The sequence below is a fragment of the Ochotona princeps genome, chromosome 2, assembly GCF_030435755.1.
Source record: "Ochotona princeps isolate mOchPri1 chromosome 2, mOchPri1.hap1, whole genome shotgun sequence".
Taxonomy (NCBI): domain Eukaryota; kingdom Metazoa; phylum Chordata; class Mammalia; order Lagomorpha; family Ochotonidae; genus Ochotona; species Ochotona princeps.
In genome coordinates, this window is record NC_080833.1 from 22,200,452 (window position 1) to 22,224,245 (window position 23,794).

Consider the following 23,794-nt stretch of genomic DNA (forward strand, 5'->3'; position numbering starts at 1 on the left):
TGTGTGTGTGTGTCTGTGTGTGTGTGTGTGTGTGTGTAGCAAGCTTGCTTGCTTTTGCTTCAGCAGGATGTCCGGTCCTTGCAGCTCTCTCCTTCCTGTACACACCCATCGTGGCTCAAGGTAGCAGGGGAAGCTTGCAGCCACAGAGCTCTCCTGTCCCGCAGCCCCAGCATCTTGCTGGTCTCCTGCTCCCCGCCGGCGGCCTGGCTGAGCATGTGTCCCACTCCCACACACCACCGTGCACCTCCATGTGGCCCTTGCACATCCACTACTGTGACCAAACACATCCCACCAAGGCCCGGGGTCACCGGAACCACCGGCTCCAGCGGGGAACAGCCTGAGGCCCCTTGGGCCTCCCTGCATTTGGGGTCCATCTCAGGCCCCCCAGGCCACACTGAGGTTAAGTGGAGTTCTCCTTGGCTTTGGGGGCATTGGGGCTCACTGGACATGGCCCATGGGAATTCCTGGGCTAAGTGGGCAGGTGAATAAGTGTGTTTGCCCATTTGTGCATACATGTGTGTATATGTGGTTCATATGGCTATACTCCTGAGTGTGCATGTACATATATGGGCCTAAGTGTGCATATGTGAGTCAGTCTGTCTGTGCACGTATGAAAGTGCAGGGGTGTGTGTGTGTGTGTGTGCTGGTAGAGTGGCAGTAGGAAGCAGGCCCCAGCTCTCCACGTCAGGAAACACACTGGCCAGAGACAAGCTTGTTGCTGCTTTATTAAAACCTCACACAAAGCACGTCCCCCAAGGGGTTTTGGGGCGGCCTCTTGCCCAGCACTCTCCCTCTGCACCCCAGCAGACACTCTAGCACCTGCCTCAACCCCAGGGCTCCAGCCTGTACGGAAGTTCCCTGCCAGCACCCCAGCCAAAAGCCCATGGCAGGGTCTACTCCCAAGAAGGTTTATCTACTTGGACAGAACCAACTTTGGGGTTATTCCAACGAACAGGCGTGCCCATTCTCAGGGCTGAATTACTCCTTGCCCACAAGCCTTGGACCCCAGCCAAAAGCCCAGGCCTGGGGAATGGGCTGGCAGCTACTACATGACCCTATTCTGCACACCCCCACCCCCACCTTGCTACGTGACCACACTGGCCATGGCAGGGGTCAGGGGGAGGCTGGTGAGATATTGGAAGTGCAGAAGATGGCAGGTCCTGAGCTGACCCACTGTGTACTGGAAGTGACAAGTGGAGGACTGAAACAGTTACTATTTCCTTCAGCCAGCCAGCCAGCCAGTGGGGCACATGGGTGGCCAAGTTTGCTCCAGAATGAACCACCACCCAGCCACGCAGAGGCACGAGACAGAGCAGTGCGGGCAGTCAGTTGTTGGGTTTAAATTGGAAGGCTTGGGAGCTAACCTGATTTTTTTTTATTGCATTTTATTTCTGATCTCTGGATGTTTTCTATCACCATTCTAAATGACAGTTGGCTGTCGCCACAATCGTTTAAAGCAGGCCATTTGAAGAAATTGATTTAACGAGTCTATTTGGCAGGTGGCTAACTGCTGATTCCATCACCATGAAAACTGACAGCGACTGACAAATGGAAGCAACGGCTGCTAGTTGAGCAAATGAGTTTACTGAATGACAGGTGTGGTTTGGGTTTGTTAGTTGCTTGCTTAAACTGAGTCAGCTGGTAGTTGTTCCACCCAGCGCACCCGGCTGAGAACAGCAATGGCCTGAACTACAGCCAGAAGCCAACGGAAGTTTGCCAAGGGTTGTCGGACTGAGTTCTCAACAGACCCATGGAGTCCTTCAGTCTAGAGGGTCGACCCGGTCTCAAGCAGCTCACCAGCCCCATGGAAGGGACAGGCCAGCCAAGGGGGACGCAAGCAGATTGTCCTGAAGTCAGCTGCATGGCCCACCGAGGCCGCGGGGGCCACCGAAGCAAAGAAGCGATGAGGCGGCAGCTCCACCCTCTGCCGGCACCAGGACCAGTCCTGGTGAGGTCACACCTCTGAGTACGGGGGTGGTGCAGGGCCCCACTCTGGGGCTTTCGGGGGCAAAGCCAGGGCCTCCTCGTAGGTCGGCAGGGCCACCTGGGGGAGACAGAGATTAGGATTGAGAACTGCCGGGAGGGGCCAGAAGCCTCACCCTCAGCAGAATGAGAAGGGGGAGGGTGAGGAAGAGGAGGGTCATGAACCTGGTGACATATGCTGGCTTACTGTGTGTGACAGCACCAATGGCATGAACTAGGAGCCCCCACCCCCCCAAATTGACTTGAATTTGTACCACCCACCACGGAAACTATCTTGACTAATACATCTCCATTTTACAGATGGAAAGTGAGTCACTAGTAAGTCAGGGACACTTTCCCAACCAACTGTTTCTTAGGGTACCCTCTCCTCTCTTCCTGGAAATCGTCCCCACCCCCACCTTTCCCAGCTACCATTGGCTATTCAACACCAGGCCAAATGCCACCTCCTCCAGAAAGCTTTCCCTGCTCTCTCAGCTGAGGCCAGGCACCACCATGTGTTGACTGTCCCTGTGTTTCTTACAAAGTTGTGACTGCAGCTCCGTGTCTGGATTCACTCCAGAATACACCTGGCATCTCAACCTCGTCTGCCTGCCCGGGACAGATGTGAGCACAACGGAAAATGCTGAATGAAGGATGAGAATCCTAGTCTAACAGAGCTGAAAAAAATCACCCAAGCAGGGAAACCAAAGCCTGGGGAGGGCAGGGACGTGCCCAGAGTGGCATGGACAGCGAGTGGCAGAGCTGGGATCTGACCCCCCCCAGTCAAGCTCACCTTCGGCAGCACCTTGGAATCACTCCTGTTGGCCGAGTTCATGCACTTGATGAATTGGTAGCATCTCCACACGCATTTGAACATGTAGACCTGGAAAAGGGCAGGGCCAAGCTGTGCTTTGCTGCCTAGCAGGCCTGGGGCAGCGGCCACCTGCTCCCTGGGAAGCCACACTCTCCAGTTGTACTGTTTGTACATCCTGTTCAGGCTGGCACCTCCTCGTGGAGTATTCTAGGCACTGCCCTTTTCGTTACCTCACAGACACTGCCCAGTAAGGAGCTTTTAAGAGCTGCTGACCTGGGCCCGGTGGCCTGGCCTAGCAGCTAAAGTCCTCGCCTTGAAAGCCCCAGGATCCCATATGGGCGCCAGTTCTAATCCCGGCAGCTCCACTTCCCATCCAGCTCCCTGCTTGTGGCCTGGGAAAGCAGTTGAGGACAGCCCAATGCATCGGGACACTGCACCCGCGTGGGAGACCTGGAAGAGGTTCCAGGTCCCCGGCTTCGGATCGGCGCGCATCGGCCCGTTGCGGCTCACTTGGGGATCATGGGACGGAAGATCTTCCTCTCTGTCTCTCCTTCTCTGTGTATATCTGGCTGTAATAAAATGAATAAATCTTTAAAAAAAAAAAAAAAAAGAGCTGCTGACCTGCCCTCCTGCCCCACCTAGCAGCAGCACTACAGCCCCAGCCTGGCCGCCCCTGGGGTGGAGAGCTCCCTGCCTGGTGAGATCACTCCCACCCCCTTGAGGCAAAGCTGACTGCGGACTGCAAGCAGGCTGTGTTCTGAATGAGCCTGCACGTGTAGATTTGTGTAGATGCAGTAGTCTCTGCTGGCGCCAGACTCCGCTTTCTCTTAGCAGAGATGGCAGAACTGAGCAGAAGAGCTCCAGGCTGGAGCATGAGGTGCAAACGCCTAGGTGGAGGCAGCCCAGGAAACAGAAACAAGGGCTGGAGCAGGACCCCACACATGCAAGGTGGAGAGCAGATGAGGGGGACTCCACAGTGGTCTCACCCGGAAAGCTCTCGCTGCACCTCACAAATGCACGCATGCTCAGTCTTGGGGACAATGTCAATCAAGCAAGGTTCTGGGGGCCGGAGTCTGACAGGATGATTAGAATGCCACTCAGGACTTCCACACCCCACATCTGCATGCCCAGGTTTGAGCCCTGGCACCACTCCAGGTCCCTGATCATGTGTATCCTGGGAGGCAGCAGGTGGTGGTCAAGGACCTGGTCACGCTGGGGACTTGGAGACCCAAACTGAATTCAGAATTCCTGCCTTCTGCCTAGTCCAGGCCCAACTGTTACAGATAGGAGTAAAGGGAGTGAATCAGCAGATGGAAGTTCTCTCTCTCTCTCTCTCTCTCTCTCTCTTTTCTCAAAAATAAATAGATAAACAAACAAACAGTGACTGAATGAACACAATTTCATCTCCAGGTTGCCACTACATCAGAGCCCACACTGCTCAGGGGCACAGGCGCAAGGAGGCAGCCGGCACCTGGCGAGGGCAGCCAAGGCTCCCACAGGTACACAGGGGCTGCCGGCCCTGCCCACCTCCTTCCCAGCACTCTGGTTTTAACTGTCTGCAGTGATCACGGCTGCTTTTCCAGGCAAAGACCAAGAGGGAAAGCTCACCCTTCTGGGTAGTGACAGAGCCACTCATGGCTTCCCTGAGGCTGAAGCCCACAGGCCCTTCTGGTAGCCTCGGGATTCTCTGGGGCGTGGGATCATGGTGGCTCTGAGAGTCATCTCGTTTCCCCTTCTTGCCTTATCTCCCAGGACAAAAGAGTTTTCCTGCCTCTTGGCTCCACAGGGATACCTACCAGTGAGTGTCACCACTTCCCAAACCTGCAACGTGAAGCTGGACTCCACCATGAGGGCCAGACCACCCCATCAAACCCCCTCTGCCTCTGACCATCAGAGGTTGCTCTGCCTGTGACCACCAGACATCTGTGACTGAGGCCTTAGCTCACCCTTCAGGGGATGGGCACAGCATGACTCAGGTGCGACAAGCAGAGATGGATGGATGCAGCCAGGATCCACCCCCACATGGAGAGCTTTGTCTCACCAACCCCTCCCCCACAAATCCCAGACCCCAGGGGAGGACGTGTTAGGTTCCTGACATGCTTATACACACAGGTGGTCAGTTTCTACATGAAGACTCCTTGCTGGGCTGGGGAGAGCTGGAGAAGGAGGCTTAGCAAGGGAAGGGGGCGTAGAGAACCATACTCCCATCTCCTAACCTGGAGCCATGGTGCAGCCACAGCCACCCCCTCCCGGAGCCATGGGGCAGGGTCACTTACCTTCAGGATGAGCACGGTGAAGAAGGCCACAGAGAAGATGATCATCATCTTGATGAACTGGCTGTGCGCCATCCCCTCCTGGCTGGGGAGGTAGTTCTGCAGAACACAGAGCCACATGAAAGTCTATGGGGGTGCAACGCTGCCCCTACATGCAGGACGGACAAGCTCACCCTTCACACACACAGTAACACAGCATAGTACCTCCTCTCCCTGGCACACTGATCACAACGACCTTTGAAAACAGGTGCTACCTCCCAGGTCCTGGTAGCCGACTAGGGATAGGGGGAACCCAGAGAAGCAGAGAACCTGACACTTCCGGGAGCCACTTTCCACGCCCAGCTGGTGGGCAGCAGGTGCCCGTGGGCTACAGCCCTGCCCTTCTATGGAGAAACTTCTTGACTATTAAGAGGCAGCTGATCCTGGGACAGTGAGAGGCCCCTCCTCCCGCAGGCACTGCAACAGTGGGTGGCCTCTGGGTGATGCCACCTCTGGGACAGTTTTCACATATAAATGATCTTCAAAAAGTTCATGGAAGTGTGCCACACCAAAAAAAATCGATGTACAGATTTCAAACCCTTTTTGCACCGAAATAAGCTTTTCTTGTAGTTCTATTCCCACAGATTTGTGAGGGACCCCTACAAATAATTTCTCTGAGTGACTCACAACCCAGGCTCCAGAGGTAAGGCCAGAGCACTGCTTCACTTCCTGCTTTTCTGGAACCATTCCTTCCAACTTGGGTCACTCGCTCATGACTCCGCCTCCCAGCTCAAACATTAAGACACAAGGAGGTGATCCAGTGTGCCTAGGGCCACACAGCGGTGAACAGGCAGGGGGACCTCTGGTCCAGACTCACCATGTGGTTCATGGACTTGAAGTTGAGATAAGTGGGCACTTCCATGTAGGAGCTGCAGAGGGTCAGGATACTCAGACAGAAGTCCAGCAGCTGCAGAGTCATCAACGGCACCTTGGAGGGGCCCTGGCAGGGACAAATGCCGAGGAGAAGGAGTGAGACACAGCACCTGAAGGTTTGGTGGCCGTGGGGCACACCAGGAGTCCTCACCTGAGAGACAGGCTCAGCTGGGGACATTGGCCACAGAGATAAACAGACACGAAGGTGTCCGTTTCAAGGGCTAGTGGCAGACCCAGGACAGGAACTGTGCTCTCCTGCTTCTGGGCCCACACCCTATCCACCAGACAGCCCCTCCATGTCTCTAAGACCAGTGGACAGGAGAAAGGTTAAAAGCTTGGGGCAGGAGGTGAGCTGCCACCTACAGCACCAGCATCCCATATGACACTGGTTTGAGTCCCAGCTGTTCCATTTCCAATCCAGCTCCTCGCTAGTGCACCTGGGAAGGCAGCAGATGATGACCCAGTCCTTGGGTCCCTTTACCCAGGAGGAAGCTCCTGGCTTCTGGCTTCTGCCTGGCCCAGCCCTGGCCAATGCAGCCATTTGGAGAGCAAACCAACAGATGGAAGATATCTCTCTTTCTCTCTGTCTTTCAAATCAAAACAAACAAACAAACAAAACAAACAAAACAGTATCATCAGGGAGACCGCTGTGCCAGCTACAGGCGCCACAACATTTGCTCCAAGGACACTTAAGTTGCCCTCTTTCTGTCTTCAAATTGGTCCCCAAGGAGGGACAAAATGGACTGGAGTCAGGAAAAGGGACACGTTCATCCCTGTGGGAGTGTGGACTTGTGTGAGGACCCGTCAATCTGCAGACCTCATTTCAGCCTCTGAGACTAAAGATGAGATGCGGGCAACATGTGGGCAGAGTGTGAATCTGGGCCTGTCTGGGGACCTCCGGCCACTCGCCAAGGACACCTGCTGCAGGGAGATGTTTACTCTCCAAGGCATGAGTGGGCGCATGATTGGCCACCTGCCATCTGCCTGGGCCTGGGCTCTGCTGGCCAGCACGGGGCAGGGCTGCATACTCACGGCACGGCTCCGGGAGGCGAACTTGAGATAGGCGGGCAGCTCGATATAGGAGCCCAGCAGTGTAAGCAGGCACAGCAGGAAGTCCATGATTTGCAGGGACAGGAACGGCAGCAGGTACTTCTCCCGGTTCTGCAAGGCAAGACCCTCGCCATCAGGGGGTCCCTGGCCTGCTGTGTATGTCATCCCTGGCCCCCCTTCACAGCATGGGGCAGTATCAGCTCATTGACCCCCTTCACCCCACATGCATCTACACAGATTTCTCTGTGTGGGATGGGGACAGCGTGAGATCTAGGTCCTATACAGCGTCTGGGCGTTTGGGGAAACAAGGGAACCAGCCCAACCACAGGGGCTCAATGAGCAGTACCTGGACCAATTGGCTTACAAGAACCTGACAAGGAGCAGGCCTTGTGTCCACTCTGTAGAAAAGAAACCAGAGAGGACTTCCCGGAGGTGGGGCCATCAGGGTTAGATCTGGAAAAGTGACTAGGAAGCAGCAGGAGGGAAAGGGCGTGGTGTCACAGGCTGAGGGGCTGGTGGGAGTGGAGGCCTAGAGCAGAACAAGCATGTGCTCTGTCAACAGGTGCGCTTTTTTTTCACTGAGCTCACCCCAAGGACAAATCATAGTGCGAGACCTCTGGCAGGCCAAGGCTGGGGTCCCTCTCCTTCATTTGAAAGCAAGTGACTCTCTCTAGCCCTCTCTGTTGTCACTCTTTCAAATAAAATACTTTTTTTTTCCCCGTAAGAGGCAAGAGGAGTGGTGTTGTGGTACAGAGGTTTAAGTTGCCTCCTTTGACACCAGCATCCCATATCAGAGCGTCAGTTCAAGTCCCGGCTGCTCCACTTCCATTCTAGCTTCCTGCCAGTGTGCCCGGGAAGGCAGCAGAGGAGGGCCTCTGCACCCATATGGGGCATTGGGCTGGAATTTCAGAGCCTGCCTACTTTTGCCTGGCCCAGCCTTAGCCATTGCCGCCATCTGAGGAGTGAACCAGCAGAGGGAAGAGCTCTCTCTCTCTCTCTGTCCTTCAAATAAATAAGATAAATCTTAACAACAACAAAAAAAAAAAGGCAAGTGGCCATTGAGACCAGGATCCATGCATGGACACCCAGAGGTGGGGACACAGAAAGAGGGAGAGCGCTGGTGTCTCACAGAGCTGCCTAGGACTGCTTAAGGACCACCAAAGCACGCTGGATGGAATCTCAACATCCCAGGGAAGCCTGCTCCTTTTTCTGTCGCCCTGCACAGGGCGAGAGGCTTCCCCAAGCTCAGGGCCCCAGGGTGTCAGCCAGGGGAGGCCCACAGCCCCTCCGGCCAAGTGTAGACCTTCCACCAACCAAATGACTTCTCGGCTCTGCCTGCCCTGCAAGTGCTAAGCCACCTGCTGACACAGGAAGGCCCCTCCACCTGGGTGCCGCCACTGTGGCTGCGTGGCAAGGCCCTGGCTTCCTGCCCCGTCTGGGACCCAACGGGTCAAGCGGTTCCTCTTTTGTGAGGTGTAAGCCACAGCCTGTCTCACCCTCCCAGCAGCTTTGCCTTGGGTCCAGCAGTCCCCAGGCTGTCTCCCATGACCTTCCCCGCCTGTGCGGGTCCCTCTGCCCACCCCACTAGACCATGCTCTGCAGACCATGACTCCTGCTACAGACCCCTGGCTGCATCTGCCCCTCTGCGCCCTGTCTCCAGTTCATTTTGTTAATGATAATCCCAGTGCTTTCTCTGTACTCCCCAACCCTTCCTCTTTCTCCACCAACCCCCTTGTCTCCATATGCAGTGAGAAAGGATGTGGGTGCCCAGCCATCTCTCAGCCAGGAGCCAGCGGGCAGCACAGCCCTGCCATGCCCGGCTGCATGGCAGCAGAGACCTGAGACCTGCAGCTTGGGAGTATCTGGGGAAGTAGGGCCATCTGTAGGGGGAAGTTCTCTAGATACCCACCCAGGAGGGGCAGGAGGCCCGTGGGGCAAGCCCCCTGCTCCTACCTCCCTTCCACCCCCTCACCTTAATCACACCAATCAGGAGGCTCAGGCTGATGGCAAAGAGCATGGAGATGAGCAAGAAGCTGGAGATCAAGTCGGCTGAAAGGCAAGGTAGAGCCATGAGGGCCGGCAGGCGCCCACAGGGACCCCAGCCAGGCTCCAAAACAGCACTTGGGGAACCCCAGGGGCCGAACTTGAGCATGAACAAGGACCTCAACCTCGCCCTCACACAACTTGTAGGCCAGGAGAGCAGACAGAAGGAGGTGGGACAGCCAGAGCCTGGTGTGTGCGCCTGCCGGGCTCTGCCTCAGCTGTAGCGGGGCTGGGACTGGGAGATGTGGGGCATCCTGTGTGTGGGCCCGAAGTTGGTCATGAGCCTTGAGGGAGAGGGTGCTCCAGGTGTGGTCACTGTGGCAAGAGCGTGGTGTGAGAGGGGCGCCCACAGAGGATGTGGTCAAGGAGTGGCAGTAGCCAGGGCTTGAACCCCAAACAGGAGTTGAGATTTGGTTTTAGTGATGGCAGCTGAGATGGAACGTGGGGTATGGGGGTGAGCTGAGACCTCGAGGTGCTGCCTGGGTTCGCAAAGTAGTGCCCCCTGTGTTGCCAACACCCGCAGCTTGGGCCAGGGAAGGTGGAGCAGCCCCACCTGCAGAAGAAATCCCAAGGTTGGCAGAGGGGACAGGGCCTGCCAGAGGTTTTCCGGCAGGGGGAATGGGCAGGACCTCCCACCTCAGCCTGTCCACCCCAGCCAGAATCCTCGTTCCCTCTTCCTCGATGCCCGCCTCACCCTCCCTGCCCCCACCATGTGTCTTACCAATCCTGAGGTAGCCTGACTTGGAGGTCTTGCAGGAGGTTTTGCCTTGAGCCACCTCCACCGAGTGCTCAACAAACAGCAGGACACTCATGATCTGGGGCAGAGACAGAGCGCCAGTCAGTTAGGCCCGTGTGGCTCCACTGCCATCCCCCTCCCCACCCCCAATCCCCCACACATCACCCCAGGGGTAGGCACAGGAGGCCTGTAGTAGCCAGAACATCCTGCCTCCATGCGTGGCCATTACACACCAGCTCCTGGGCTTCTCCGCACCTCAGTTTGCTCATCTACAGAATGAGGCGAATAGACAAATCTCCCCCAGGAGCCCAGTTAGAATGGCACCCAGTACTCAGTGAGTGGTAATTGTGGCTACTACGAAGGTGAGGCCTCAGGTGGGGACTCTAGCCCCTCAGCCCCTGCAACAACAGCCTCCAGGCATCCCGAGCCACATCAGAGTTCAAAGCTCTTGGAACCATCCATGAGGGTCTTGGAAGCCCTGGAGGTAGCCCAGGCAGGTGGACTTCCTGAAGGCATCTGTGCCACCTGTATCACCTCCCTGAACACCACTGTCCCCATGGGACTGTGGGCTGCAGGCTGGAAAGGCCGATCCCTCTTCCCTTCTGGGCTGTAGCCACTGTGTTTCCTGAACACGTGAATGAAATGACGACTCCCACCCTGCACCAAGGATCCTGGCCAACAGTGATGGAGAAAGGCCTGATCCCTGAGGTGCCTGGGGACCCCAGAAGCCCATAGACCTTGAGGCTACCTGGTCCATGCCCCCCTGCTATTGTTCTGCAGCCTCTGTGTAAATGCCTCCCACCCTGGGGAGCTCACTGAACTCCGTGTCCATGTACACACACACACACACACACACACACACACCAAAATTCTAGAGGAACAGCAGCCTATCCCCTCCTTTTCCACCAGTGGCCTACCTCTATTAATCTGGCCCACACTCACACTGACTTTCTAAGTAGCCCTGTGCTAGTAACTCAGCTGACAGGCGGCCAGACAGCCACCATCTGTTTCCCCCTTGCTGATGGGTGGTTTTGTTTTTCTTTTTTTTTTTTTTTTTTTTTTTTTTTTAGCTCAGACACCGGTCTGAATTTGTCTTCCTGTCAATTATGCCTGTTCATGGGGGTGGAAAAGGGTGACATAGAAACATGATGATGAAGAAGCAGCCTTCAGGTTGAATTCAGTCCACTGTGTGCCCCTGGCCAAGTCACTTGGTTTCTTGGAATTTTCTCATAGGGGAAGTGATGGTCACTGGATTGAGAGAGAAGCAGATTACCTTGCGTTTGCACAGTGATGACCAGATGAGTCATGCCAAGGGTTGGAAAGGACCCCCTAGCATCCGTCCTCCTGGCAGGCCAGGAGAAGCCACTGAAGCTGGGGTGTCCTGAGACTGGAAACAAAGCTGAGTCAGGAAGTCCCAACTCCCAGCTGCTGGAAGGAGCCCAGTCGCTGGTTTCCTAAGTTCCATTCGCTGCTTGCACAAGCTCAGAAAGGGTAGGCAGCTCAGCCCAGGACACGCAGTGAGATGGGGCCAGCAGCGAGTAGGTTCTGTCCTTGTGTCCCTTCCCTCCCCCTACTCTCAAATCACCCAGAGCCCTGCTAGTCCTGATCCCAGCGGACTCCGAGATCCACTTCACGCACTCTGCTGGCCAAGATCTTCTAACCCCTGCTCCATATCTAGTTCTAAATTCTATGCCTGCGATGTCACAAACATCACATGACAGCTGTGGAACATTCCAGAAGTCACTAGAAGAAACAACTGAAAGTGGAGATAAGGCCGTTCTGAGGCCCTGTGGTTATCCTGGACAGCATGCCTTTCAGAGGCCTGTGACACCCTCACCCCATCTCCCGCCTCTGCAGTGGCAGTCCTAAGCATCTCTTACTGCCAGGTTACCAGGCACTGTCCAGCCATCAGCTCCTCAAACTACCCAGGCCTTCCCTGTGGCTGACAACCCTGGGGAGGGGCAGGAAGCCTAACATCATTCCAGCTCAACCAAGCTGCAGGACCATTCCTAGCAACCTTATCCCCATTGCACGGATAGAGTGAGGCTCAGAGAGGCCCACCAGCAGCCCCAGTCGATTCTCTTCATACCTCCGCAGCCTCTCCAGGCCTCCTGGCTTCACATGAGACCCACCCTTTCCCCCACTCCCCTGCCTGAACCTCAGCTGGTTAGAGCAGGCCCAACCCCCACCCTGCTCCCTGCTCACAGCCGGAGCAAGCCACAGCAGGTGCAGAAGTGTCTGCTTTCCTGAAAACCACATGCGATTACAAGCCCAGTTCACCCTGGCGATACAGACCTGGGGCCTGGTGGGTGCGGGTGATTCTATTTCCACTTGTCAGGGAAGAACCCTGAGGCCCCTCGAGAGCAGGGACTAGGCCAAGGTCACATTGTGGGGTAATCTCAGAGCCTGACTCAGATCTCCTGCTGGACCCTCAGCCTTGGACAAAGGCCAAGGTCGGGTTTGGCACTTATAAGGCTCTGGAACAGTAGGATGGAGAGGAAGTCACACTTACTGGGCACCTGCTATGTGCTTGGAGGTGCACACACACCGGCCTGCATAGCAAGCTCCCCAAAGCCTGCAAGGCTGGCAGCACTTCCCCATTATACAGATAAGGAAATGGAGGCTGTGGATGCACAGCCCCTTGGTCAGGTGGCCCAGCTCGGACGTGACCCTGCCATCACCACCACCATCTCTGTCCAGGCCAAGGTCCCACTCAGTTGGAGCTGAGCTGGTGGCCCAGGGGCCAGACACTGATTTCACCTGCCCCTGCCCAGGCCAAGTCCCAGATCCCAGAGCCTCCTCCACAGCCTCGCTGCTGTGTAACCCGGCCAGCTCCGATTCGTCCCTGGCCTCAGCCTCCCTCTCAGACCAAGAATCACTCAGAGCATTCAGTCACTGCCACTTGCCCAGGAAGGTCAGGGGAACAGACTGCATGCAGCCCAGGCTCATCCAGCCACGCAACACCCAGGACCCACCCTGCCCATCCACAGGCCCTCATCCCCACAGCCTCATCTGCAGCTCTGACCAAGAGCTCTCTGTGGTTCCAGAAAGCACCTGGCTCAGCCACAGGAAGGTGGAAACTGCACCACGAGCTTACATTTCCAGGCTCCTGATCTTCACCTTCTCCTCCTGCACCCTGCTGTCTCCCCAAACTCTGAGCCCAGCCGGCCTCTGGGACAGGAGCAGGGTTCTTCCCTGCCAGCATGTCAGGTGAGAGCATTCACCTGTCCTCCTCCTATAGCATCTTCTCAGCAGTTGCTCTTTCCCACTTCTTGGCCGCAAAGAACTGAGTCAGGTGGCCCAGGGCTCAACCTTGAGCAAGCCACTAGCCTCTTGGACCTCGGTCTTCTCATCTGGAGGGTGGGGACAATCCTTGGATGTGCCTTCTGGGGCTACAAGCTGCACGCAGAGCAGACACATAGCAGGTGCAGCACAGCTGAGTCCCTGCACTGAGCAGCTGGCATCACTCATGTGGGCATTTATGCTCTCCCCGAGAAACATACTCTGAGCACCCACCACCCCCACTCACTCTACCTTCTAGATAAGCCAGTGTCCCTGGCTCCCAGACATTCCAGTCTGCAGGGGCAGCTGATAGGTGGACATGTGTTCAGAGCTATGACAAAGGACATGCCAGGGACAATGTTGGAGGAGAGCAGTGCAGTAGGTTCCTGATGAGGACGTGATCATTAATAACCTGAACCTGGAAGATTCAGGGGAACCCTGGAGAACAGCTTAAAAAGATCAGTTGAAGTTTCCCAACAGAGAGGAAGGGGAAATCCTCCTGGGATGGAAACAGCACGTGCAAAGGCCCAGGGGCCAGAGGTACAGAAAAATCTGGATCCCTCCAAAAACATGCCGAGGGTGTGGAGAGGGGAGGTGCTGCCAGTGGGGAAGGGTGGCCCAGAGGGAGTCAGCGACCAGCCCAAGGTCAAACAACAAGACCACTGCATGCCTTCAGAACCAATTCTGTCATCATGACTCCCAGCCAGCACGCAGGCTGCAGGGTCCACCCTGCTCAGCCCACTCCCCGCAACACCTACTCTCTGTTCCCCTTCCCACCTCTTCCCTTCTCCTTGGTTTCAGTTCCCATTGCCAACCACCCAACCCCTCTTGCTCAATAGTAAACATGACTATCGAAACCGAGCAGAGACTGGACAAGCGGGCAGGGGAATTTTTACTGTTTCTCTCGGAGACTCCAAGGATCAGCAAACAGCTTGAGAGCAAAGCAAGGGGCAGAGGTAGGGAAATCATTGAGAGCGGGGACCACTTGGCATACGACCACAGGGACAATGGCCGAGATGCCAGGGACGGATGCAGATGTTGGATACAGAGAGGATGTCAGTCAGGTGGGAAGAACAATGGTGACCACGTCGGAAGTGGAGCGGAAGGCTATTGCGATGGTGTTGGAGTCATGTGGTGTGACAGTGTGGAAGTGCGCATGGGTGGCAGTGGACATGACCAGAAGGGTAGGGAAGAAACATGCCGGTGGACACGCTCAGAGGAGAGAGTAAAGATACCATGGCTACCTGTTTGAGTCCCAGCTACTCTGCTTCCCATCCAGCTCCCTGTTGACGTGCCTGGGAAAGCAGAGGAAGATGGCCCAAGTGCCTGGGCCCCTGTACCCACGTGGGAGACCCAATGAACTTTCAGGCTCCTGGTCCCAGCCATTGCAACCATTTGGAGATAGCAGGTAGAAAATCTCTCTCTCTAACTCTCCAACTCTCTCTAACTCTGCCTTCCAAACAAATGAAAAAAAATCTGAAAAAGAAAAAAAAAGAGCAGAAAATAAGAAGCTGTGTAGCCTTTTATAAATATATAAATAATGTTACTGCTATTAATGACACTGGTGGGTGCCAATGGTGATGACATCACAACAGCACATAGCTGGAGTAGGTGTTGGTGACACCCGGCCTCCCTACCCCACACCGCAGCCTGATTCTGGGTTTCAACACCAGTTTCTTCCGCAGGCTCAGATCTCAGAAGGGGCTAGCAGTACCCGCTACCTGAGGTTTTGGGGGTGAAATTGACACCAGGCCAGCCTGGGGCTGATGTGTCTTGACCCACCCACTCACTTGCTGCTCCCAACAAATGCGCCACTCAGGACAGCTTCAGGCTTTGCACGGAGGACAGCAGGCCCTGCCGGGCACCCAGCAGAGGTGGCACCAGGAGTCAGGCCCAGGCTTGACCTTAAACCTTGGGTCCCAAGGACCACACCCTCTTCTGCTCTGCTCTCTTGGGCTGCTCCACCCTGACCCTGAGTCATGGTCAAAGGCTGCTGCATATGTAGGCCCTGGCGGTTGCTGTCACCTGGACCCCTGGCTCAGTCTGCTCACCTGCTCTCCCTTTTTTCTCCAGGGGCCTGCTGAGGTGTCTGGGACAAACACGGCAAGAGAGAGCCAGACGTGTCAGCAATGCAAGAGGAAGCTCCCTGCCCCCACCCCCAGTTTCCCAGCAGAGCCTATCTGGAACCCTGCCAGCACCATCTCCCCAACTGCCTCTCCAGTCTCACCAACCCTGTCAGAGGGACGCCCCGTCCCAGGCCACACTCTCAGATGCAGCCCAAGGAGGTCACCTTTGCGACTCACTGTATTCTCCACTTGGCGCCTTCTGGGTCGCCCATGCCCCTCAGGCCCCTCCCTGATAACTGGCACTGGGCTGGTATCTCTGCTGGCCTCCCCAGCTCACCAGGCCTCATTCAAGACCCGGGTTGAACTCCTGCTACCCTGTGTTTGCCTCATCAGGCCACTTTCTTGCACTGTGCCTCAGTTTCCCTATCTGTGAATGATGAAAATCCCATCCTGTCTACCGATAGAGATGGTGAGTCAGGAAGATTGCCCAAGTCCCGGGACACCGTATGGCCACCACCACACATTGAAGTCATGAGGGGACTTCAGAATGTCATGAACAAATGGAATTAAAATGACAGGTTCAAATGTCCTTGGGGTGCCACAGGCCATATCAGAATGCCTGGCTCAATCTCAACTCCATTCTTAGTTCTAGCTCCATGCTAATCCGCACCCTGGGAGGCAGCAGGCGAGAGTTCAAGTACTTGGGTTCCTGCCACCCCCATGGGAGAGCTGGATTGGGTTCCCAGCTCCTGACTTCAGCTTGGCCCAGCCCTGGCTGCTGAGGGCACAGGGAGCGTGAATCAGCACATGGAGGATTTGTCGCTGTCTCTGCTTTTCAAATAAATTAGATCTATTTAAGCAGAAAGATGGAATGAAGAACTGTTTATTTTGATGCAAAACATTCAAGGCCGTTTTGCACCCAAATTAGCTTCTCATAGTTTTGTTTGCCACCTCCTTTTTGAAGTCCCCCGGGCACAGAAACACAGTGGAGACCGCGGCGGTGCCGCACCATCGGCTGCCGTGCAGTCATGGGGAAGTGCACTGGCCCACAGTGTCTGGAGAGAGACGCTCACGCAGGAGAACACACGGTGGAGGATGGCTGTTCTTGGCAGTTCTAGAACCGCAAACAAGTAAGGTCGTAGATAACTATGCATCGGTTGAAGCCAGTGAGATGGAGTGTGAGGACTTGGGCCCTTCAGGGAGCACTCTTTCCTATTTCATAGCCTGGGGGGAAGCCCCTTGGGTGTGTATACTTTCTAAGGGTTCACCAGCATGTACATGTGGGGTATCTGCATGTTACTATAGGTAAAGCACACAGAAATACAAGGCAGGACCAGGCCCTGGGACTGAGAAAGGTAAACAGGCCAGGCCGACTCCCCAGTTGAACTCCCAGGCCACAAAACCCAGAACCGGCAAACACTGGGAGTTGGAGTCCAGAGAAGGTAAGCATTAGGGAATACTTCCCTTAAAAAACAACAGGGAAGGGGGACCAGGCAGAGGGGCTGGGGTGAGCAGTGGTGAGAGTGTGGAGACCTCCTATGGGGAAGGACACTGAGCTGAGGCTTGGGCTCCCACTAAGCAGCAGGAATAGGGCTGGGTCGGGGGAGGAGGATGCTGGGGCAGCTAGGGACACAGGGATCCATTAGTTTCATGTCGTGTGAGTGGAAACTTTGGGCTGGTGGGCGGTAGGGAGAGGAGAACACCAGAAGTGACACCTAGTGCAAAGGCCCAGGGGCACCTGCGGCCCAGGAAGGGCTCCGACTAGAGCCCTAGCAGCAAGGCCTGCCTACTGCTGGGAGAGAAGACAGACCATCAGGCTAAGCCCACAGGAGCAGAGCGCTGAGTGAGATGACTGGCTCTGTGACTCCCAGCAACAGGGATGGCCTGGCTGGGGGCAAGTTCATGGACCCCCTCCTGTCTGGTCAGCCACTGGGGACTCAAAGTCAGGCTCCAGGCTCGTCCCAAGACTCCAGCATCCTGCACCCACTGCATCTCTCGGGAGCCATAGCACAACAAGAAGTACAGGGGATGCCAGATGCTTCTAAGAACAAAGCTCCAGATGTCACAGCTGACCTCCCCTCCCCAGCCCCTACCACACCCCTGGGGGGACACCTGGGAGCCTTGTTCTGTGTCCACCATGGGCTGCTAGGCTGCCTGCCCCTCCCTTCCCCAGCCTCAGTGTGTTCTTCCGGTGGCAGCTGCATTCTGTCCAGCAGTCACACATGGAGGTTTCTGACCCCCCATGGTATGGAGGAGGAAACCCAGGCAGGGAGGCAGGAGGCATCCTGGAGCAGCCCCTGAGCTGCCCTGAGGTCGCTCAGCTTCCTGTCCCACCAAAAACTCTCGCTTTCCCCATGCTGGGCCCGGTCCCCTGGGAGGCCAACACCAGCCTCACCCAAGTTCAGAGCAAAGTCAGGGTTCTAGGACACTGCTCAAAGCTCAAAGTAAAAGCCTCACTCCCCGCAGGGACTCAGCCGGCAGGGGTGATGCCAAAGCTGTGGCCCATGCCAGGCTCTGCCCACCCCCCGGCATCCATAGGGTCCCCTTGTCCTACAGGAGGGACAGCAGATGGCTGGCACCACCAACACCAGCTACCTCTCACTCCCAGAAACCTTCTGCTTCTGACCTTGAGCCTGAGAACAAGGCAGTGGGGCAGGCAGAGGGAAGACCAGCCTGGGGGTCAGGCCTGTCCCAGCTAGAGACACACAGGCATATGATCACTCGGTTGCAGCAGCAAGAGCTCAGCCACCCCCAGCCGCCCCTCCGAGCACCCAGCACAGGAGGCAGCTGCACCTGTTACAGGCCAGAAGTTGAAGTTGTCACCCCAGAAAAGACCACAGCCCAGCGCTCATGGGGCCCCTGACCATGGCCATAGTGCTGGGAAAGTCTGCACTCCCTCAACTCGATCCAATAAGGACACTCAATCCTACCCCATTCATGAGGCTTCAGCAGGCTAGCCCTTCACAGGGAGGAGCCTCAGATCTCAGGTCCCTTCTGTTCTCACCAAGGCAGCAGCAGCTCAACACCTTGAAATGATCACCCTTGAGGCAAAGCCCATTTCACAGGCAAGGAAGCTGAGGCCCTGACAGCAAAGGCACTGGCCCGCTCCAGGTCCCATCACTGTGAGTGAAGAGACCATTCAGTGCTTGGTCTCCTCATTGGACCATGATGGCCTCCCAGGAGCAGACAAGAAGGAATCCTATGAGTTCTGAGCAGGAGAAAGTATTGGAGGACTTCCTGCAGGAGGAGGAAGCCATCACGGATGGCTGGGGGTAAAGAAGAATCTCTCAGAGACAGATCACCCCAGCCATGGTCCTCTCTGTGGTCCATTCCTCACTTCTCTATGTGACCTGGAGCGGGTCGGAGACCTGGCCCAGCCTCTGTCTTCTCATCTGTGAAATGAAGAGATGCCTGAAGCCAAGAACAAGGGGCTGGAGCAGCAGCACCTCGCTGGCCTCTCAGCTCCGCTGCTCCCACGGGTGCGTGGTGACTGTTCCTGCAATCCCCTCTCCACCTGGCCACCCCGCTCACAGCCTTCTGGCACCCAAGCAGCTTACCCTCTGCTAAGCCTCTGTTCTCAGGACTACCGCCAGCTGTGTGCCCACTTGTCCCAGCATGCTCCAGTCCCCATCATTCTGGGGACTCGGGAGCCCTTCCACACCCCCACCCCAGGGCTGGCCACTCTTCTACATGCCCACAGCAGTCAGCAGTATCATCGTCAGCCGCCTGGGCCGCCGTGCTCCTTAAGGGTTGTCCCCTGCTCCGGGACTGGCCTCAGAGAGATAGCTTGGAAACATCTCAGGTCACATCGGGGCAAGTGAGGCCCCTTCTTTTGGTACCAGACACCCACAAAAAAAGTCTTGCTCACACACACAAAGGAAAGCCCCACTGGATTCTAACCCAAGTTTGAGGTAAACCTCCAGCTGCTCTGCTCATTTATCCAAAGTGGCAGATTTGGCAGAACAGACAAATCTCTGAGGAAGAATTCAAATCAGCATTGGCCGCCACACCCCGGGGACAGGAGCAAAAGACCCACTCCTCGCGCAGAATCTGCACAGGTGTCTGCTTCCATAAGGACAAAGAGAATAAGAAACCCGTGACTGCACAGGAAGTTGGCGACTCCACCAACATCACCAAGCTCAGGTGACCCAGGTCCCTCCCCGATGGCCTTGAGGCATGTTCCTTGCATGTGACACACGGAAGTTGGCACGACCCCTCTGCCATCCTCTATCCAAAAGCATCTGACTTTGGTGAACTCTTGGGAAAATCACTGAACTAATCCCAGCTCAAGAACATCTGACAAAATGCCCAAACCACCAAGATCACTCAAAACATGGAAACTTGATAAACTGCCAGGGCCAGTAGAAAGAGACCTCGAGAGGGAGCAAAAGCTGAGGGTGCATGGGATCCCCAAGCAGAGCTAGGATGCAGGGTAGGGAAGCTGGAGACGTAGGGATGGCGAGTGGCCACCAGGCAGCAACAGGTGTCAACATGGTGAATCCATCCGTTGTGACAAGTGCTCTAATAATGAAAGGTACCAGTCACAAAGAGAGCTAGGCAGACAGGACCCGGCACAAGCATCACATCCACAGCCCTTCTGGAACTAAAACTGTTCTACACTAGAATGTCTATTTTTGAAAGCAGAGCATACTCATACCAGATGCGGCAAATGGGAAAGTGGAAGAGCATTTGCACAATCCTGGAGGCCAGAGACAGCACCGTGAGTGGCGGCCCCGCTGCCTCTCTGTTCTGTTCTGACACATCCTGTTTCCACTTGCTTGAAATCAGCGTATTTTTATTTATTTATTTTTTAACCACAACAGGTGTAACCTTTCTATTTCGGCAACACACTTTCAGTGACAGGCTCCTTGAGGACGAAGGGCAGGAGACATTTCCAGGTAAGAGGTTCTTCTGGTTGGAGGCGGGGGACAGGGAGGGAGCCTTTATCTTCTGCCATCCACTTGAAGCTGATGACAAGCCAGGACCCCAGAGACCCTTCCAGGAAAGTCCTCTGCCTTCCTGAGGGTGGGAGTGGCCAAGAAACCCTCTGGCAAGGCAAAGTCACTAGCAAGATCTCCCAAGTCAAGAGCTAACTTCCCCACCCCCACCCCTGCCCTTGAGCACCAAAGGGTTCTTGGGCAGTAACGGCCCCTAGACTCGATAAAGTGTGACGCTGGCTTTGGACGTCAATTACCCGATTTAACCTTCCCCAGAGGGGCCCCACAAATAGCTCGCCTCTTGCAGAGCCGTCACCCGCGGCTGGCTCCAGATGATGACGGATGCAGGCAACTGGCACATCTGGAGGGCAGCTTCTCTTTCCCATCCAGATCTTCAAGGTCCTGCCACACACCTGCTGCCCGACCACTGGGCCACAGGAAAGCCCCCAGCCCAGCCCCTGTCCTTCTGAGAAGACACAGAGCCCCCCTGCCCCACACCAAGCAAAGGAGAAGGGAGAGGTCCCCACTGCCATCCCCTAAGCAACTCAGATCACAGGGCAGCCAGGCTACTCTGCCACCTTCTCTTGCCCTGGAACCGGCCATGGCTTCCCCGTGACTCATGTCAGAGGCAGTGAGCCTCACCTGGGAAGGACAGTGCCCAGGTCTAGAAACCTCTTTGACTGTCATCACTGGGAAGGCAGTGTGGCTGCTGCTCTGGCATTCAGCAGGTAGAGAGCAAGGGTGCTGCTGAACTTCCTCACAGGCAATGTTCAGGACCCCAAGCCAAGGAATCATCCCCAAATATCAACAGCACACCCCAAGGCCACACCACTCACTCACCCTATCCCTCAAGATTGCATCACTCCCCTATTCCCCAGCCTCCAGGTCAATGTTTGTGCACAACCCCCCCAGCAAGCTTCACACACCCCCTCTTTACTCATGCTATCTCCTCCACATCCCTGCTACCCACAGCAAAATCTGCATCCCCTACAAAGGCACCATCTCCAAGAAGCCTTTCCTCCTGCCCTGGACCCAGCTCTGTGGGTGGGGCCTGGCTCTCACTGCAACATTGTTCTCGGAGGACTTGAGACTGCAAGATCAAGAAGAAAGCTGGTGGCACCTGGGCGCAAGTGGACCTGCATGGACATTTCCATTCCACCCTGCATCACTCAGCCACATGGAAACATCAGAACATACAGCAAAGAAGCCTAAACATCGGGAAAGCAGCCACAGTCCCAAGCCCTCCGTGACAGCAACCAGCAGGAGCAAAGGGTCTCCTGGGCCCATCTGTCCCACTTGTACTCACATGTGTGACCCATCTGGACTCTGTAAAGGGAACACAGAGGCTAGTCTAAGAGGTCACAGTTAGTGGCCAACTGGGGTAATAGAATGACCTCTGTGGCGGGGGGGGGGGGGGCGGGGAGGGGGAAGAAAAGTATGCAAGGAAGGGAAGTGGAAATATCTCTGCATACATTTCTAGCACACAGTACCTAGTCACTCCAGACCAGGCAGCTTCTGCATGCATTTCTATCCCTGCAAGAATGTTTTCATCTCCAAGCTTGAAAATCCTACAGGGGCCATTATGGCAGCACAGTGGGTTAAGTAGCCACTTGTGACACCAGCATCCCATATGAACACCAGTTCCAGTTCCAGCTGCTCCGCTTCCAATCTAGCTCCCTTTTAAAGTCCTGGAAAAGCAGCAGCAGATCATCCAAACTCTTGGGTCCCTACACCTACTTGGGAAACCTGGAAAAAGCTCATGACTCCTGGCTTCAGCCCCACCTACCCAGCTCTGGCTTTTGCAGCCATGTTTGGAGAATGAACCAACTGATGAAAGATTTCTGTCTCTCCCTCTGTCTCTGTAACTCTGCCTTTCAAATCAAATGAGTGCATCTTTTAAAAAAACAAAGCCCTATTGACTTGGTGTGGGAATCAGCCAAGACGTCATTTACTGCTTAACTCTGGCCCGTGGAACAGCTGTGGAGGACTGTCTGTGGGCTCCCCCCAGAACCACTGTCCCAGGGTCGGCCAAGTTGCCTTCAAGTGAGCCAAAACAGGTGCATGCTTGACCCCCACCTGTAGTGCAACATTCAACTGTGGATCAAGCCCCGTTCCACCTGCTGTGTAGCCATCCTGTCCTCGAGCTTCTGAACCTGCCAGACGGGTATTTTAGATAAAAGGAAACTGACACTCAGATGGGTAAGTGGTCCAAGGATGTAGAGTGAAGAAACCACGGGGAAACCAGGATTTGCACACAGGTGTCTGTGTGCTAACCACTGAGTGGCATTGTCTGCTGAAGGCCGGGCTCCTGTCTGTAACAGGAAGCTGAGGCAGCCAGGGCTCAGCCGTTTGGGGCAGCCCACCACAGCGTGCAAGCCCAGGCTGATTTTGAGGAAGCCCTTCCAGGCTCATGATCAAACTGCCAACCACAGGTCCTGAGTCACCCAGGAGGAAGGAGCCTGGGGGTGGGGAACAGAACAGAGCAGAGACCCCAAGCTTCAGCCACCCCAGACAAAGGGGAAGCTGTGGCCTCGGGGGCTGTCACTGGGTCCCCAGGCACTCCATGAGCCACAGATGACAAAGCTTTCATGCTGCCTGTGTGCATTGGCCTCCAACAAGCACCCTGGCAGACCAAGCCAGACACTCTACTCTGGCTTCTTAACCCAGAATGGCAAGTTTTCAGTGCTGGAGAGAGGTAGAAGTTTAACTTATGACCCTTCCCAATTCCCCCTCCCAATCCACTGGAAGCTCAGAGCGAAGCTGCTGATGTCTGGGTGTCCAGAGTAGCCTGCACATGTGAGCTGCCCCTGTGGCCAACCTCACACCCTAGAGCCCAGACCAGCCTGCACTCCCCCAGGCCCCCAGCCCCTCAGCGTGCACTTGCACCTGCTGCTTTGTGTGTAGCCATAACCTTGTGCCCCCTGCTTTGCCTGGCTCAGACAATATAGATGCCGAGTTGCAGTGCGAATGTTGCATACAATCCAAGCTGCAATCCTGCCTTTGACAGAGGGGGATACTGAGGCCAGGGGGTGGAAAAGGATGAGCCCAAAGTCCCATAGAGAGGTGGTGGGCAGTGGCCTTCCCTTGAAGGGGTGTGCTCTCTCTCTGTCTCTCTGTCATACACACACACAGGTCCCTGGGGCCGGCTGCACACTCACCACATGGTAGATGGCCAGGGCCATGGTGGCAATGCGGACATTGAAGCAGCAGCAGGTCTGGCGGACGGTGGCCATGTGGAGGACCATGGTGCTGCTGTCCCCTCCTCTGAGGCTCTGAGGAGAAGGAACCCGGTGCCTGGAACAGAGCAGAAAAGGGGAAGCTGTCTGCTGCTGTCCTCACTTCCGTCCTGCCCCCCAGAACTGGGGCGGAGCCACTGAGAAAGGGCTGGGGGAAGGGCCCCACCCAGTGTTGCCTCTGCCTCTCTCTCTCTCTTTCTCTCTCAGGAGCGGCCCCCAGGGAGAACAGACCTGCTCACCATCCATACCCCAGGATCCCAGGTTTACAAAGAAAAAACATGCAGATCCAGAGAAGTCAAGGCACTCCCCCCAAACCACACAGCAGTTAACACCTGCAAAGGATTCAAACTCACATCTGTCTACTTGTAAAACTAGCTACATCTGGCGAATCCTAAGCATGTTTCTGGAGTAACCTTTATCCTAATCTCAACCTTTGGAGACAGCAGCTGCTATTATCCCCATTTTCATATTGAACAAACAGAG

General features: G+C 55.6%; 1 protein-coding gene across 2 annotated transcripts; it reads right to left on the reverse strand.

Moving 5' to 3' along the window:
• Window positions 1-1,565: 1,565 nt before the first annotated feature.
• On the reverse strand, window positions 1,566-23,392 carry LAPTM5 (lysosomal protein transmembrane 5). Of its 2 annotated transcripts, none has more exons than XM_004591650.3 (8): window positions 23,234-23,392; window positions 9,776-9,869; window positions 8,984-9,060; window positions 6,994-7,122; window positions 5,906-6,028; window positions 5,053-5,148; window positions 2,756-2,845; window positions 1,566-2,044 (listed from the first exon to the last, which is right to left on the reverse strand). In XM_004591650.3, exons 1-8 carry the CDS (start codon window positions 23,318-23,320, stop codon window positions 1,955-1,957), a joined length of 786 nt encoding a protein of 261 aa, XP_004591707.1. In that variant the 5' UTR covers window positions 23,321-23,392; the 3' UTR covers window positions 1,566-1,954. The 2 variants fall into 2 exon arrangements, with proteins under 2 accessions (XP_004591707.1, XP_058533959.1); XM_058677976.1 differs by lacking the exon at window positions 23,234-23,392 and adding an exon at window positions 11,064-11,528.
• Between the last annotated feature and the right edge of the window lie 402 nt (window positions 23,393-23,794).